This window comes from Choloepus didactylus, chromosome 22 (genome assembly GCF_015220235.1).
Source record: "Choloepus didactylus isolate mChoDid1 chromosome 22, mChoDid1.pri, whole genome shotgun sequence".
Lineage (NCBI taxonomy): Eukaryota > Metazoa > Chordata > Mammalia > Pilosa > Megalonychidae > Choloepus > Choloepus didactylus.
In genome coordinates this window covers 23,774,985-23,793,055 of record NC_051328.1, presented here as the reverse complement: position 1 = coordinate 23,793,055, position 18,071 = coordinate 23,774,985, and the positions used below count along the sequence as shown (strand labels likewise).

The 18,071-nt window shown below is 37.9% G+C and overlaps 1 protein-coding gene across 1 annotated transcript in view; it reads right to left on the bottom strand.

The window, feature by feature from the left end:
* The window catches only part of TANGO6 (transport and golgi organization 6 homolog), a 240,357-nt gene that overhangs the window by 215,581 nt on the left and 6,705 nt on the right, over nt 1-18,071 (bottom strand). The window contains exons 2-5 of the mRNA XM_037815789.1: nt 10,669-11,309; nt 8,965-9,081; nt 8,169-8,310; nt 1,396-1,532 (exon numbers count right to left, since the gene is read on the bottom strand). Coding sequence (XP_037671717.1) covers nt 1,396-1,532; nt 8,169-8,310; nt 8,965-9,081; nt 10,669-11,309 — 1,037 coding nt within the window. The remainder of the gene's footprint in view (nt 1-1,395; nt 1,533-8,168; nt 8,311-8,964; nt 9,082-10,668; nt 11,310-18,071) is intronic.

Sequence of the window (18,071 nt, the reverse complement as noted above, 5' to 3'; positions counted from 1 at the left end):
TAGGTGTATAAATATTCTTAGGGCTGTAAAGCTTGTTGTGTCTGAGTTGTTCCAGATGAGAACTTATTTTAAGCTAATAAATAAACATTTATCCCTAGTGTTTACTAGTGGGTTTACCCTGAGATTAGCAACAAATGGAAAAATTCATGTTTGCTTTCTGATTTAAAAGTGACCTTGCACCTGGAAGGGAAAAATCTTCTGTCTACAAACTAGATGAAAAAGAGTGACTCATTAGACTGGAAACTTGTGACTTGATTTTTATCATTTTGTGAAGTACCTCAACTATAGCTACGAGTTTCAAAAAATTTTAACTCATCATTGCAGATGATAACTTTGTCCCGTAAGATAAGTAACTTAACTATAGTATTTTCAACATGAGATCTTTACACTGTGATATTTTGTTCCCATGTGCACCTGAAAATCAGCATAACAACTGAATGACCTTTTTTGGTCAGCACTCTGAAGGGTGTGTCTTATATCTAAATTCACGTGCAGCACTGATTAAGAAAATCCCTTCCCCATTTTCACCTACCAGATTAATAAAGACCAACAAGTTTTGTAAATACACTGTGCAGGCAGTATCAATCAAAATTTAAAATACACATACCCTTTGAACCAATAATTCTAGTTCTTGGAATTTTTTGTATGGCAATACTTGCACAAGTGCACAAAGATTTATGGATTTTAACCACAGCATGGTTTGTAATAGCAAAGGAATGGAAACAACTCAAATGTCCATCAATAGGATGCTGGACAAATAAATTATGGCACATTAATACTATGCATCTATTAAAAGGAATGAGGCAGCTCCATATGAAATGATTCTATATGACACAGTCTCCAAGGGACATTAAATGAATAAAATAAAATGAAAAACAGTATATGTAGCATGTGACCATTTAGATAAAAATTAGATACAGACACACACACATACACATAAACTTGTTGCAAAATATATAGAATCTCTCTGGTAAGATAAATAAGAAATTGGTAACCTCTGAGGGACTAGGGAAAGGGATGGGAGAGAGACTTACTTTTCAGTCTACTCTTGTGCTTTTTAAATTTGCATATCATGTTAATTTACCTGGTTCATTTAATACCTTAAAAAAAAACCTAATGAAAAACACAAAGAGAAAAGAGAGTGAAGAAGATGAAATTTAGTTTCATATTCTAGCTCTGAGAGCAAGCTGGTCAGTCATTTAATAATGGTGAGGCATTCTTAAACCTAACAATCAGGTCAGTATCTTCCACAGGTTCTTATTCACTAGAAGGTCCCCCACTAAACAATAAACTTAAATATTTTATTCCTTTTACCTCACTATTAGAGGAATGTTAAAAACATTCTTTATGTAAATAAGCAGATAATCCTCAGTTAAAAGAAACAAAATTATTTACCTGGGGACAGATATCCCTATAGTAACTCTCAGGTGAAAGAGATTGCTGGGGACAAGAGGCCAAAATCTTTGCAATCAAGTCACACTTCTTCCAGTCAGCAGCTGTCACTTCAGCATCATTCCCGCCAGCTGCCCCAGCTGTCAGCAATGGATAGGGAATGTTAAAAACTCACAGCAGTTCTCCATAGGTTCCATGTATGCCTAAAGTGTTTTTACTCTAATGAAAATTATTTCTTGTATAAGATAATTTACCCCTCCTCACTTTCCTTTCAATGATTGTTTCTGGAAAACTCAGAGAAAAGAGCAGCACTTAATCAGTGTAATGATATTATTCATATGACTTGAATACAAACTTCTTCTCAGTGTTTATTATTTTATTTTTATTATTCTATTGTCTTTTCATAGGTGTCATTTCATTTAGACTGCCTTAAACCTCAGCCATGATGGAGTAACAGAGATCAGGTTTACCTTACCACCTTAAACAATTAGAAAACTGGATAAAATGTATGAACAATGGTTTTGAGACATCGGACAAGCAAAACCAGGACACTGGTTCCTGAGAGAAGAGAAGCAAACAAGGTGAGCCTCACAACTGCCCTAGCTTACCACGTGAAGAGCGTTTCCAAGTCGCAGCACAGCAAAGGGGTGCCTAAACAGAGCCGGGCATCTTGTTGAGTTGAAGAAACAGAGTTCAAGGTTCAGGGAGGCCAAGGCAGCTAGAATTTTCAGGGCAAAATACCAGGGAGGAGGGAGCTACACATAGAGAGCCCTAGATATCTGCAAAGGGGTTGGCCCTCTCTCAGTCTTTGGCGGAGCATGATCTGCATATATGTGAGAAAAGTATCCAAGGCTGGGACAAGAACCACCAGAAAGGAGTAGGTGGAACAATCCCCAGAGCTCACACAGGACTGGAAAGAGTTTTACTGTTCCCACCAGCCAGCAAGGAGAGATTTCCTAATAAATAGGGCATCAAGTAGAATCCTCAGAAAAGTATTACCTTTGTAGTGGACCAAACATCTTAGACTAAAGGCTGCTCTAGACCCATACTAATGACGTTTAAAAGCCAGTCTCAAAGGAATCAAACTGATTCCAAGCAACTTAACTTTATCCCAAAATAAAGTGCAACAAAGAAATACAACAAAATCCAGAACCCAATAACATAAAATTCAAAATGCCCAACATCCAATCAAAATTATCAGGCAAACTGATATAAAGGAATATTACTTAATATATAAAAAGGAATAAAGTACTGATTCATGCTACAACCTGGATAAACATGAAAAATATTATGTTAAGTGAAAAAAACAGACACAAAGGGCCACATCACATATTGTATGATTTCATGTATGAAATACCCAAAATAGGCAAATATATAAAGACAGAAAGTAGATTAGTGATTGTCAAGGTCTGGCATGGAGTGGGGAATGGGGAGTGATTGTTAATGGGTATGGGGTTTCTTTCTGGGATGATGAAATGTTCCGGAATTAGACAGTGGTGATGGCTGTACAATTTTAACTGCCTCCAACCATTTTTTTTTTAACGAAACAAGATATAAATAGATAATACATATAAAATTCAGAAACAAAGCTCATAACAAAAAACGAGTTCTAATTTTCTTATAGATTCACCCTTGGGTGAAATCTAGCCCTTCAATGAAAAGGGAAGATGCAAGAACCTATTTGCATGTGACAACTTCTCATAGGTAAATGATAATTTATCATTTCATTGGCCTTGGAAGTCATTGCAGGCAGAACTGAGGGGAAGCACTATTGTAGTCACTCTAGACCAAATCTATTACTACCTGCCAATCACACTGACCTCACCTCTCTATAACAAGACCAAGCCATATTTACCTGGCCAGAAATGCAAAGTCAAGATTGATTCTTCTCTCCCCACATATCGAGCCCTTCATTTAGTTCTGGCAACTCTACTCCTTAAATATCTCTCAAATTCATTCACTTCTCTCCATTTCTCCTGCCACAGCACCGAACCTAGCCACCATGATCTCTCAGATGACCGCTTCTTAACTGATATCCCTGCTTCTGCTCTTACCTAACCCATTCTTCACACCACCTCCAGATAGTTATTTCTAAAATGTAAATCTGATCATGTCTCTCTCTCCTTCTTAAAACCATTCAATGGTTTCTCATTGTCCTCAAAATAAAGTTCAAAATCCCGAACTGGGGCTATAAGGCTGTGCCAGTTTGAATATATTGTGTCCCCCAAACGCCATTATCTTTGATGTAATCTTGTGTGGGCAGATGTTATCAGTGTTGATTAGATTGTAATTCTTTGAGTGTTTCTTTGGAGATGCACCCCACCCAGCTGTGGGTGTTAACTCTGATGAGATAATTTCCATGGAGGCATGGCCCCACCCATTCAGGGTGGGCCTTGATCAGTGGAGCCATATAAATGAGCTGACAAGCAGAAGGAAGTCAGTGCAGCTGTGAGTGACATTCTGAAGAGGAGCTACAGCCAAGAGGGACACTTTGAAGAAAGCACAGGAGCTGCAGATGAGAGACAGTTTGAAGACAGCCGTTGAAAGCAGACTCTTGCTCCAGAGAAGCTAAGAGAGGACAAACATCCCAAGTGCAACTAAGAGTGACATTTTTGAGGAACTGCAGCCTAGAGAGGAACGTCCTGGGAGAAAGCCATTTTGAAATCAGAACTTTGGAGCAGACTCCAGTCATGTGCCTTCCCAGCTAACAGAGATTTTCCGGACAACATTGGCCATCCTCCAGTGAAGCCAATCCATTTCTGGTGTTTTGCATTTCAGCAGCATTAGCAAACTAGAACAAAGGCCTTAATGATGTGACCCCTGCCCACCTCTCCAACCTCATCTCATACCACTTTCTCTCTACTCTCTGCCTTCACCGCTCTACCCACACCAAAATTTCCTCAAGAACACTATGTTCTTTCTTACTTCAGGCCCTTCACTCCTGCTATTCTCTTTGGCTAGTAAATTCCAACTCAGCCTCCAGGGCTCAGTTTAAATGTCATTTCCATCAAAAAGCCATTAAGCTTGTGGTAATTGCTACAGCAGCAATAGGAAACTAATAAACATAGGATACAGGAGATAAGGGACCAAACACAAAAGAAAGGCAAAGAGATCAGCAGAATCCCAGGAAGGGAGATCTTAGGATGGTAACTGTAGATAAGGGAACCAGTACCCATTAGAGCAAGTCAGAAGGCTGAGAGAGAGATGCTTCCAGGAAGATAAAACTGAAAGAATATCTGATGTATCTGAATGCAGAAAAAGGAGATTCCAAGGAGAGACTGATAATAGATTGTGATAAGTACACCAAAAACTAACCAAACAAACAAAAAGGTAATTATTAGCTCCAGGAAGTATAAAAAGCTGTGTAAATAAAGGAAAATTAATCATAGTATACTACATGATTCAGTTATAAATATAATTACATAGGTAGAATAATGTAAACACTGAAAATTGATCTAACCAAAATTAAGATACCATTATATTAAAGGGATGGGAAGATGGTAATTATGCTTGGGGGAATGGTAGCAGGACTGTGAAAAAGAACAAAATCCTCTTCTTCCACACATGGTGAGTTGATAGATTTATGCCCAACTGAAAAGCTAAAAAGTCATAGTATCAGAGAAAAGAAGAAGACATTGCCTCGTGATGGAAAGCAGAGAAACGAGCCAAGGATCTCCAAGGATTGCGGCAAGTCGGCACCAGATGCTACTGACCCCGGGAAGAAGCAAGCGTCCAGCCTCCGAAACAGTGTTAGCCTGCTTCTGTGTCTTTGAATGTGACATTTTCTCCACCTGGTAGCCCCTCCCTCTCAACCTGGCAGACCAAGAAAGATATTCCAGGCAGAGAAAGCAGCTTGAACCAAGACTTGCATGCTGGAAATGCCCACACTATTGGGAGGCAGAATTAAGAACCTGGGATCTATCAAGAAGCCTGGATTTTAAGCTTCGCCTCTGTCATTTATCAGCCATGTGGTCTTCCAGCAAGTTACTTAACCTTTCATCAGTTTCCTCTAGAATGTAGATTATATTACCTAGCACACAGGATTATTTTATAACTTTAAGTACATTTAGAGTACTTAAAAGAGTGTCTTAGCATTTGGTAAACACTTGATAAAATTTTAGTATATATTACCATGCAGTAATGGAAATAAATATAATCCAGCTATCCTAGGAACATTAAGCACAGCTTAGAGTGGTCAGTGCCCCCTAGAATAGAAGTGTGCAAGAAGAAATCTGCTCACTTTAGAGAAGAGAATGGAGGCAAGCAGGATCGAGAACTGTGGCTTGTATTTATTTTAAGGCCAAAGCAAAAATGTTCTATGAATTATGGACAGTCCCTTTTCTTGTTTTAATGTATCCAGATTTAAGAGTGTCTTATGGACTCTGGAGAAAATCTTTAATCATTTTTTGAGTAAATGGTTCATCTGGAGACATGGGGAATCCAGGAGCTCCACCACAGTTTCAGAAAGATCTGGAATGCCTGGCTTGGAAGAGCTCAGCAAGGGTTCCCAGATCCTCAAGACCATAAGGAACCACAGCTGCTGCAGCTAGCAGGCACGGCATGGGCAGGAGAAAATACAGCACCCTTTCAGATCCATCCAGTTCTGGACCACTACTGGATTTCACCTGCATGGGTTTGAAACCCTCACCCCGTTCGCATGGCCCTGAGGGACTACAACTGCTGGCCAGGACCTGTTTCCCTGGGACAGATGAGAGAGAGAAAGGCCTCAGATTGCTCTGAGAGCCTTCCCCTCAGCTTGGTCCAGTGCATCCTACACTTTCCAGACAACTGGTCAACCAACCGTAGTACCCTCAGCCTGACCTGGATTCAAAATGTGGCCTCGAGTCTCATTCATTCTTTCTCCAGCCCCTCCACCTGCAAGAAGATGCTGCACACCCAGAAGTGCCTCAACACCATGCCAGATCCCAGGGGAGCCAGTTTCCTAAGTGATCTATTTCCATACTTATTTTAGTTTCATAGACACAAACTTAGTGAATTTATATCCAAAAAATTCCTAGAAAATCCTGTGCCTTGCTATTTTCAAGGGAGTTATACTAGGCAATGTCTGGCATATGTGAAAAGTAAGATCATTCTGGGGATTTATGAAGCAAACATTTTTTTAAAAATATAAAGTGTGTATGCTTACAATTAGTTGATATGACATTTGTCAAATGATGACCCTGCACTTTCAAAAATTATATTGTAAAATACATGCTAATAATGCTGGCATTATCTGGGCATTGGAATGCCCCATGAATAACTTTTAACTCAGTAGCCTTCTGGGGAAAAAAAAAGCCCCCCAAGTGGCTGTTGCACTGTAAAAAGGAAGAAGCATGCATAGGGAAAACAACAGAAGTAAGGGTGCTCAAACTATTCCAACAGGGACAGTCATTTGATTTTTTATGCTATTCTGTACTTTCCAAGAATTTTACAGTGACAATTAACATCTTTTTTAGAAAGCTATTTGAAATATGAAGTCAAATTGAAAGTTAAAAAAACCACATTATTTTTTCTCAAAAAGAAGCAGAAAATTTCTCTCCACTTCTTGGTTAAAGTCATGCTGACCATATTTTCTAAATAAAAAAATTGGGAGCATGGTCAGAAAAGTACATTGAGTGAACATATAAGAGACTGTCGAAATAAAAGCCACATTAAAAAAATCTCAAACGAAAGAATCCAGCAGCAATGAAGCTGATCTGTCAAGGTTTAGCAAATGGTACAAGACTGAAGTACAAAGAAAACGGACTCTTAAGTCATATGATAAATGGCTAGAAAAGTCCTGTCCAGGCCATATGTACATATTATATTTCAGGGCTCAGAAGTTAAACTTAGTAATTATTAAGGGAAAAAAAAGCACTAAAAAGTTAGATTATTTCTGCAAAAGAAGAAACGTGAAAATGACTCTTAGATTATAAAAAAAAAAAGTTTCTCAGTTTCTTGTTAATTCAGAAAAATGGGAATTATGATTTCTTTGAATTTGAATGTAATAAAAATTTTCTCATAGATTGGTAAAACAACACAGCTAAAAAATTTAAATTAAATTAAGCTCCCCCCCCCAAAAAAAAATAGTAATAGTATCAGCATATTAGTTACAGGTATGGAGGTAAATACCAGAAGAAGCAGCTAAAACAGTTCAAAGCATTTGCTTCTGGGGATGGGAAATGGAGTGGAATGGTGCGAAGGACTGCTATTTTTCACTATAAGCCTTGTAGAGATATTTGACTGTTTCAACTATGTGCATGTACAATTTTGTTTAAAAAATAAAACAAAAATATAAATTAAAAACTACTGCCACGCTTGGCGTGATAATTAACTTTTTCCTTTTGGTGAAGACCTGGATAATATAATTTGAGAGATTTGCATCTCAAAGATATCTCCAGCTTCAAGAGAACTATTTTATATTGTAGGTCCTGAATTAAAGTAACCTTTAGCATCTTGGTACAAATCCCTTTTCCACGGAGAATTTCATACTTTCTTTAGGGTTTTTATTTCAAAACTTACTGTGCAATGTTTTCCTCTGACATTATAAATTATTTGAAACAGCTCTGAAACTGTAAGCAGTGAGTCACAGTGAGTGTTTTAGAAAAATGGCAAGAGAATGAGCTTCTTCAGAAAAGTTCATTAAGGACCTCCAAGTCTAATCTCCTCAGTCTCCACAACAGACAGATTAGTTTCAATCAAGTTTTAAAGACAGATGCTAAACACCAATAATTCACTTCAGACTCTGCCTCAAAGGGTACTGGATACTAAAGTAACACAGACATTTTATTTCTTACCACCTGCTCCTTCCAAAATGCCCCGGACTACTGCCTGAACACCATTAGGTCTCATTAACCTTTCGGAGAGCAGCTGCCCACATAGACGCCGAAGCCAGGATGGGGCCCGAGACCCAAACTGCATCTTCACATCAGTGCTGGACTGAAAAAAGAAAGAGGAACATATGAATTCTGAATGTCAGTGAAATAGAAATGACACACAGAAATTATTAAAGAAACAAAAGTACTGAATCATACTGATAACAGTATCTTCAAAAGACTAAAAAAGGTTAATATTTCTTCCAAAAATAAAAAATAAAAACACTCTCTCCCTTACAGAAAACTTCTTCAGCATCGCTTTTAAGAAAGTAAAAATATAGTACTTGGGAAATACCAAGTGAAATTTCAAGTCCAGAAATAGACAAATATATCATTGAACAAAATATGGATCCTAGGAACACAAAGTTAATCCAACTAATCTCTGCTTCAACCAACCAAATTTTAGTTAAAAAAAAAAAGAGAGAAAGAAAGATTCAGTCTCAGGATGCATAAAATACATTTTAAATCAAACTGCCATAAGCCTTGAAAAAAGTGACCACAATATTTGGAAGAATTGTCTATCATTCCATTAACAAGAATAATCATTTTAAATTATCTTAAGGGTCAGTGTATTTCAATTTTATAAATACAATTTAATATCTAAAAGATGAAATAAGGCTCAACTAGATTGTTAAATGTCTAATTTCCAGGAATAGAAGACAGCACCCCACACTTGATCATTAATGATTCACCCACAAGGGTCCCCAGGCCTGAATACCTGGGGTGGGCCTCCCTGGAGGATAAGTAACTCCCGGACAGCCAGTGGTTGATACACTTGATCCAGGATGTCTTTCAAGGCCTGCCTAGATAGGGTTCTTTCCTCTTCATTTAAAACCTAAAAGAAACAAACACTTGGCTTTAGTGGAATACAAACCAAGCAGGCAGTAGTTAAAGGTAATGTTTTATAACACTGTATGAAGATACTCTTGATTTCTTTCCACACAGACGAAGCTGTACTGCTGAAACACTCCTGGCCTTCTCCCCATCCCCTCACTCCTCCACTTTTGGGCAGGAGAGGAGATGGGACTTATATTATTGGTGAGTTTGGAATAAACTCACTTATTGGGGGGTTTGGGCATACATAGCTCAGCTCATTCCTCTTCTCTTGGGAGAGCACATTCTTTTCTGCTTTTCTTTGTTGTACATTTACAGAGGCAAATTGCCAGTGATCCTCTTCTAGACAGAATAGTGGTCTCAGCTACAGCAGACCTGTGAGTCTTGTCTCCCCAAAGAGTGTATGGTTCTTATGTTTCTGTAACTTCCACAGCACCTTTTGTAGTTCAGGTACTCAAATGCCTACTGATTGAATGACAGCAAAAATGGACACCTACTCAAAACACCTAAAACATAATGATCATTGACTGAGTTATGCAGTGTACCAGGTGCTTTCCGCACTTTATCTCATTTCATTCTCCCAAGAACTTAATTAAGGAGGTATGAATAGTTTAATTTCAATATTACTAGTAATTACTTTTTGATGAGAACTACTGGAGATTGGGTTAGGTATTCTATGTACATTACCCTATCCTTAATCCTCACAACTACCTCTAAGGTAGGGATAATTAGACACATTTTATAAAAGAGGAAACAAAGGCTCAAATAAATAGCCTGAAATTCTGTTCCACAAAATGACAAGAATGGATGGGTAAAATGGACTCAGGATATGCAAAGGACTAGTGTCAAACGAACGAAAGGTGCATCCCTCCAAAAATATCTATTTATTCACTGGATATGCTTTGGCATTAAGAATTCTAGGACTTTGCATTTTTGTGGGTTTTTTTTTAATATTTACAATTATGGTTTTATAAGCATATAATAAAAAGAAGCTAAAAGAAGAGACTCATAAGGTGAGACCGGGAGGGTTTCAAATGCAAGCTTCAGCGTCCTCTCCATGTGAGTGAGAACATGTCACCCTCCCAGCACAGCCAAGTTTATTCCAATCACAGAAGTTCACTGGAGCTTCCAGTGTCCAGAGTTTATATGGGGTTTCATTACATAAGTGCGACTGATGGAATCAATGTCCAGGTGGTTGAACTCAATCTCCAGTCCCCTCCCCTCCTTGGAGATCGAAGTTGGGCTCAAAGCCCCAACCCCCTAATCACATGGTTTGTCTTTCTGGCACGGCCGGCTCCTGCCCAAAGACTGCAGGTGTGGGTGGCACCTCCCTGTTATGTCGTTAGCTTGTGGACTATCAGATGTGGTCCCAAGCCCACTATGAAAAACAAGACACTCCAACGATGCAGAGGTTAGGAGACCATAATCCTTACTATGCAGGTTTTCACCTCTGTGCCTCCATGTAGTAAGTGCTCAACCCTTTTGCCAAAGAACTGAGTTGTCTTTCATGACAACCACATACAAATATATACACATATTCACTATTCACACACACAGAGACACACACTTACACTCAGTGTACATTTACCTCTTCCATAGGTTTCAGTGGTTTTCTTTTGGTTGGGCAGAATCCCAGTTGGCACAGACCAGCTGCAATATCTCCAAAATGGCGGCAGAAAATCAAGCTCCCCAGAGATGTGTTTTGAGCAATATTTAGGAGGACCTTGCAGCTGGTGTACAGTCTCCGGGTTGCATCAGGGGCAGCATCGAGACACACCACATCTTGAACAACAGCACCAAACTCAGTCCTGTATCTCAAAGGGACTCCAACACCAGGTATGAGATAGGGGCAGACTCCCAAGGTGACTACAAACTGCAAAGCTGACTGGACAGTCTTTTGCTGTGAGATACTAAGTGTATCAGGGCTCAGGGCAGGAGCAACTTCTGGAGTCCTAGGGTTAGGTTTACTTGGACTGAAATCAGCTGCAAGGCAGATCATGGTTTCCTTCAAGCACAACAGCAACAACAAGGTTTGCGAGGTAAAACTCCAGGTGACATCCACAGAGTTCTGTGGCCATTCTGCCTTACTGGCAATTTCATCTCTCAGGAGTTTCAATTTTTTCCAATGAGGATCCTTCAGAAATTTGTCCTCCAAAGCAGACAAGTTAGCTTTTAAAGTAGCCAATAAGATGTCATGCTTTGTGATCTGTAGTGAACTTGAGCCCGATCCTTTTGAAGGAAAAAAAAAGGGAGATTACATACATGAAAAATAAATTGTACTTTCCTATGTGAAATGCCTTGCCTGCCCCAGTTCATCCTCTGAGGCCTAGCTCAAATGTCACTGACTCTGGAAAGTCTCCCCAAATCATGCCAACCCAGGCTAGGCAAAATTCAAGACTGTACTTCCTGCCCTCCTATACATGCTTTGGATGCAACTGGAATAGTATACCTAATACATTATATTTCATGTAGTTTGTTTCTATTCCCCACATGTTTTGAGGGCAGAGACCATGTCTCCATCATCTTACAAGGCTTAAATTGTAGCTAGAACAGAAATAAAGAACATTCATTCAGTCAAGCTGTTCTAGGTACTGGAGATACAGCATTGGACAAAATAAAGTTCCTCATGGAACTTAAATTCTAGTAAGAGAGATCACAGTACATAGACATAGGGTTCAAAGATTAATCACTGCTGCCCCTCCCCCTGAAATATCTATTTTCTGTTTTTCCCTACCTTTCCTAAAATGCTTTTTTTCTGCCGTCTACTGGTGAAGGAGATCTTACATGCTCTCAACAGAGGTTGACATAGCTGACTACTCCCTTCTTGAAACAGTGTTGGCTTCTGTATCACCATGCTCTCCTGGTTTCTCCCCTACCTAAATGGCCATTCCTTCAATGTCTCCTATGCTGACTCCTTTTCCTCTACCACCTATGGAAATGCTTCAGGGCTTGGTCCTAGACCCTGTCCTCTCTTCCAAGATGATCTTACTCAGGCCCGGGTCTTTAAAAACCATCCACAAATCAACAGTTCCCAAATGTATTTCTCCAGCGCATGTCTACCCTCTAAGTTCTGGATACATATTTCCAACTGCTACTTAACATCTCCATTTAGATGTTTCTTCGGCATCTCAATAACAACGTGCAAAAATGCATCTCTTGATTCTCACAATTATCCCAACAACCTGCCACAATCCAACATGGTTACCGATTCAGTCTTCTCCATTCTTTCCCTTAACCCACCTTATCCAATCTATCATCAAACCTTGTCTGCTGTGCTTCTAAAATATTTCTCAAATTCATCCATTTTTTCCATCTCACCACTACAATCTTTGTCCATGATCATCTTCGAACTGAATGACAACAGCCTACTAACTGGCTTGCCTGCTTATACCCCTCCTCCCTCCAAACATCTACTTTCCACACATCAGAAAAATGGATACTCTTAATACTTAAAATAGATGTTTTAACCATGGTGTAAAGCTCTTCATGATCTAGCCCCATCTGCTTCTCCAGCCTCATCTCATTCCACTCATTCTCCGACTTTCTGCACTTCAGCCACGTGGTTCTCCTTTCACTACTTCAAAGAGGCCAAACTCACTCCCAACTCAGGACAATCGCTGTATCATCCATATGGAACGCTTGTCCAATTTTTAACATAGATGGCTCATTCTAGAGGTCTCAATATGTTTAAAACTCTTTTAAAAATCGTAAAATATAAGATACATACAAAAGGATGTACACAAAAAAACCTTCAGTTCAGTGCATTATCACAAAGGAAACACAAATGTAACCACTACCCCGTTTAAAAAAAGAGGACATCACCACTTCCCCAGAGGACCCCCTCACTCCTCCTTCCAGTCATTACTTCCATTCTCCTTACCAAAGGTAACCACTAATCTGATTTTTACTATAATCCCTTTTTGGCTTTTCTTTACTTTTACCACTTAAACATGCATCCCTAATCACTATAGTTTCACTTGTTTATAATCTTTATATAAATGAAATTGTACAATGTATTCTTTTATGTCTGGATTTATTTGTTCAATATTATGTTTGTGAGATTCATCCACATTGTTGTGTGTAACTGTAATTTTTTCATTTTCACTGTCATATAGTATTCCAGTGAATTTATACCAGAATTTATATATTTACAACATAATTTATTTCATCCATTCTACTGTTATTTGTTGTATGAAACCATTATAAGTAATGCTGTTTTTAACATTCACATACATGTCTCTTGGTGGAAGTGTGCATATTCTTCTGATATGTATATACCTAAGTGTGGAAATGCTGAATTACAGGGTATCCAGAAGTTTCATTTTAAACATTATCTCCTTAAAGGTGGCCTACCTTAACCATAAAAGCCATCTCCCATCCCATTTACACTCTGGTTGCATTCAATCTTTTTTTGCCATAGTATTTACCACAATTAATAATTATTTTATCTATGTTTATTTTCCTTCTTTTCCACTAGACTTTAAACTTCAAGAGGACAGGCAACATACCTTGCTTGTTTGGTCAGTGCTTTGCATAGTATATGACATAAAGTAGGCACAAAATGAGTATTTATTAGTCAGTTGAATGAAAGAGTGATGACTAAAGATCTACTTAAATGCCTAACACACCAGTCTTTCCAGAGATAATTATAAACTCTGGACACTCTGAAAGTGTCAAAAATGAGCAAACTGGAGAAGAACTGACACTAGAAGAAAAAACACTGAGTGAATTTCCTGCATTTCCTTGCCTTTTAACCTGAAGGCACACCTTAGTGGAGCAAAATAGTAATAGAAACATACCGTCTTATTGGATTGAAGAACTAAAGGATAAAATTCAGGGCAAATACAGCAGGAAAGAGATAGAGATGACAAGTCACCGATTCTGTTTATAAATTGTGCCCAAATCTCTGGCTGATCTTTGAATTTGGCATGTTTGGGAAACACTTCAAGTATCTCAGCTAAGACTGAAGAATTCCTGCATGGGAGACAAGAGTTTGGAATTTGAGTCAGCCAAGTCAATTGCATGCTAAAACAAAACAATACCCTTTGGAGGACTATAACAGAATCCAGAGTTTCTGCAGCATACCCTTCACAATGTCCACAGGATACAATCCAAAAGTTCTAGACATACAAGAAACATGAAAATGTGACCCAATCTCAAGAGAAAAGGCAATCAGTGGAGAATGACACTAAATGACCCAAATGTTGGATTGAGCAGATAAGGATTTAAAAACAGCTATTATAACTATGTTGAGGGATGTGAAGGAAAATATTCTCATTATGAATGAACAAATTGGGAATCTCAGCAAAGAAACAGATTATTTTAAAACCATGGAGGCCAATGGGGCAACCTATTTAACTTGCCAGAAGAAAACATCGTTAATCAAGAATACTGTATCTGGCAAAAATGTCCTTCAAAAAAGAGGGAGAAATCAAAATATTTCCAAAATAACAAAAGCTGACAGGGTTCATTACCAGTACACTATCCCTATTAGAAATGCTAAAAAGGCTAAAGGGAGTCCTTCATGTTGAAAGGAAAGGACACTAGATAGTAACTAAAGTCATAGGAAGAAAGAAGACCTCCAATATAGGTAAATATATGGGTAAACATAAATGTCAGTATTATTGCATTTTTCATTTGTAATGACATTTGGCTTAAAATACAAGTGTTTAAAAAATCATAAACCAGTATTATGGAGCACACAATGTATAAAGTATAATTTTATAAGAACAAAATAAAGGGGAGGGACAGAGGGATATAGGAGCAGAGCATGTGTAAGCTGTTGAAGTTAAATTGGTATCCATACAAACTAAATTGTAATAGGTTTAAAATATTAAACATAATCCCCATGGTAACCACAAAAAAAGTCTAAACAACATACACAAAAGTAAATCAGAATGATTCAAAATGGCTCACCACAAAAGATCATCTAAAAAAGAAGGTAGTAATGGAGGAAAGTAGACAGAAAAAAGGAATAAGATATACAAAAATCAATCAGCAAAATGGCAGAAGTAACTATTACCTTAACAGTAATCACCTTAAATGGAAATGAATTAAACTCTCCAATCAAAAGGCAGAGACTGCTATCTACAAGAGATTCACCTAGATCCAAAGACACAAATAGATTGAAAATGAAAGAATGGGAAAAAAATATTCCATGCAAATAGTAAGTAAAAGATAACTGGGGTAGCTACACTAACCTACTAATATACTACTATTAGACATATTAGACTAAGTCAAAAACTCTTATAAAAGACAAAGAAGGTCATTATATATTGATGAAAAGATCAAATAAAGATATAACAATTATAAACATCTATGTACCTAACAACAGGGCCCTAAAATATAAGAAGCAAACACTGACAAACCTGAAGGGAGAAACAGTTCTACAACAATAGTTGGAGACTTCAATATACCACTTTCAACAGATAGAACATCTAGACAGAAGATCAACAAGGAAATAGAGGAGTTGAACAAAACCATAAACCAACTAGATGTAACAAACATATATAGAACATTTAACCTAACAGCAGAATACACATTGTACTCTAGAGCACATGGATCATTCTCCAGGATAGACAATATGTTAGGGCACAAAACAAGTCTCAATTAATTTTAAAAGACTCAAATCATACAAAGTCTCCTAACACAATGGAATGAAGCTTGAAAACAATAATAGACAGAAAACTGGAAAATTTGCAAATACGTGGAAATTAAACAACACACTCTTACACAACCAATGGGCAAAAGCAGAAATCACAAGGGAAATTAGAAAATATTTAAACATGAGTAAAAACAAAAACAGAAGGAAAATTTATAGCTACAAACACCTATATTAAAAATAAGAAAAATCTCAAATCAGTAACTTAACTTTGCATCTTGAGGAAGTATAAAAAGAAGAGCAAGGTGAACTCAAAGTGAGCAGAAGCAAGTGAATAGTTAATATTCAAGTAGAGTATAGATAAATAAAAGAGAATAGAAAAACAATCGAATCAATGAAAACAAAAGTTGGTTCCCTGAAAAGATTTTTTAAAAAATTGATAAATCTTTAGCGAGACTGGCCCAAAAGGAAAGAGAGGGAGAAAAGATGCAAATAACTAAAATCAGAAATGAAAATACTGACATCACTACTGACCCTACTGAATAAAAATGATTATAAGAGAATATTCTGAACAATTTTATGCCAACAAATTAGATCATCTGGAGGAAAGCAACAAATTCCTAAAAATATACAAATTACCTAAACTGACTCAAGAAAAAATAGAAAATTTCAAGAGACCTATAAGTAGTAAAAATATTTAATCAATATTCAAAAACCTTCCATCAAAGAAAAACCCAGGACCAGATGGCTTCACTAGTGAATTCTACCAAATATTTAAAGAAGAATTAAGGCCAATCCTTCTCAAACTCTTCCATATATTCAAGAGGTGGGAACTTCCAAACTCATTCTATGAAGCCAGCATTATCCTGATACCAAAACCAGAAAAAGACAGCATAAGAAAAGAAAATTACAGACCAATTTCCCTTATGAACATAGATGCAAAAATCTTCAAAAAACAATAGTAAACTGAATCCAATAGCACATTAAAAGAATTATATATCATGACCAAGTAGAATTTATCCCAGGTAAGCAAGGATGGTTCAACATATGAAAATCAATGTAATGCACCACATTAATAGAATGAAGGGGGAAAAAAAAACACATGATCATCTCAATAGATGCAGAAAAGGCATATGACAAAATTCAATACCCTTTCATGAACAAAACACTCAGAAAACTAGGAATAGAAGGGAAGTTCCTCAAAATGATAAATGCCATTTAAGAAAAACCCACAGCTAACATCATATGCAATGGTGAAAGACTTAAGGTTTTCTTCCTGAGATTAGCAACAAGACAAGGATGCCCATTTTCACAACTGCTATACAACATTGTCCTCGAAGTTCTAGCCAGAGCAATCAGGCAAGAAAAAGAAATGTAAGTAATCCAAACAGGAGAGGAAGAAATGAAACTATCTCTAGTCACAGATGACATGATCCTATATACATAAAAAATCAAAAGGAATCCACAAGAAAGCTACTAGAGCTAATAAATGAATTTGGCCAAGTTGCAGAGTACAAGATAGCACACAAAAATCAACTGTTTCTCACCACAATTACATGGAATTTTGAATAGGAGGTAAGATATGGCAGGTCTGTATAGGTTAGAGTGAAATAGCAACACATCCCAAAGCAATTTGGGCAGAGAATAAAAATATATATTCGGGGTCCCCCTGAGGAACTGGGGGAGGATGCAGAGGTGTTTTACTTCCTCACCTGGATTGTTGCTGATATTCTCACAAACACTGGGGACTGACGGCTTGACATGCTGAGCCCTCTGTCTTGGGGCTTGTCCCTATGAAGCTTGTTACTGCAAAGGAGAGGCTAAACCTGCTTATAATTGTGCCTAAGAGTTTCCTCGAGTGTCTCTTTGTTGCTCAAATGTGGCCCTCTCTCTAACTAGGCCACCTTGGCAGGTGATCTCAGTGTCCTCCCCCTTACATGGGAGCTGACTCCCAGGGGTGTAAATCTCCCTGGCAATGCAGGATATGACTCCCAGGGATGAATCTGGACCCAGCATCGTGGGACTGAGAACATCTTCTTGACCAAAAGGGGGATGCGAAATGATGAAATAAAGCTTCAGTGGCTGAGAAATTTCAAATGGAGTCTAGAGGTCACTCTGGTGGACGTTCTTACGCACTATATAGATAACACTTTTTAGGTTTTAATGTACTGGAATAGCTACAAGTAAATACCTGATACTACCAAACTCCAACCCAGCAGCCTTGACTCTTGAAGACAATTGTATAACAATGCAGATTAATGGGGTGACAGTGTGATTGTGAAAACCTTGTGGATCGCACTCCCTTTATCCAATGTATGGATGGATGAGTAGAAAAATGGGGACAAAAAGTAAATGAAAAATAGGGTGGGATGGGGGGGTGATTTGGGTGT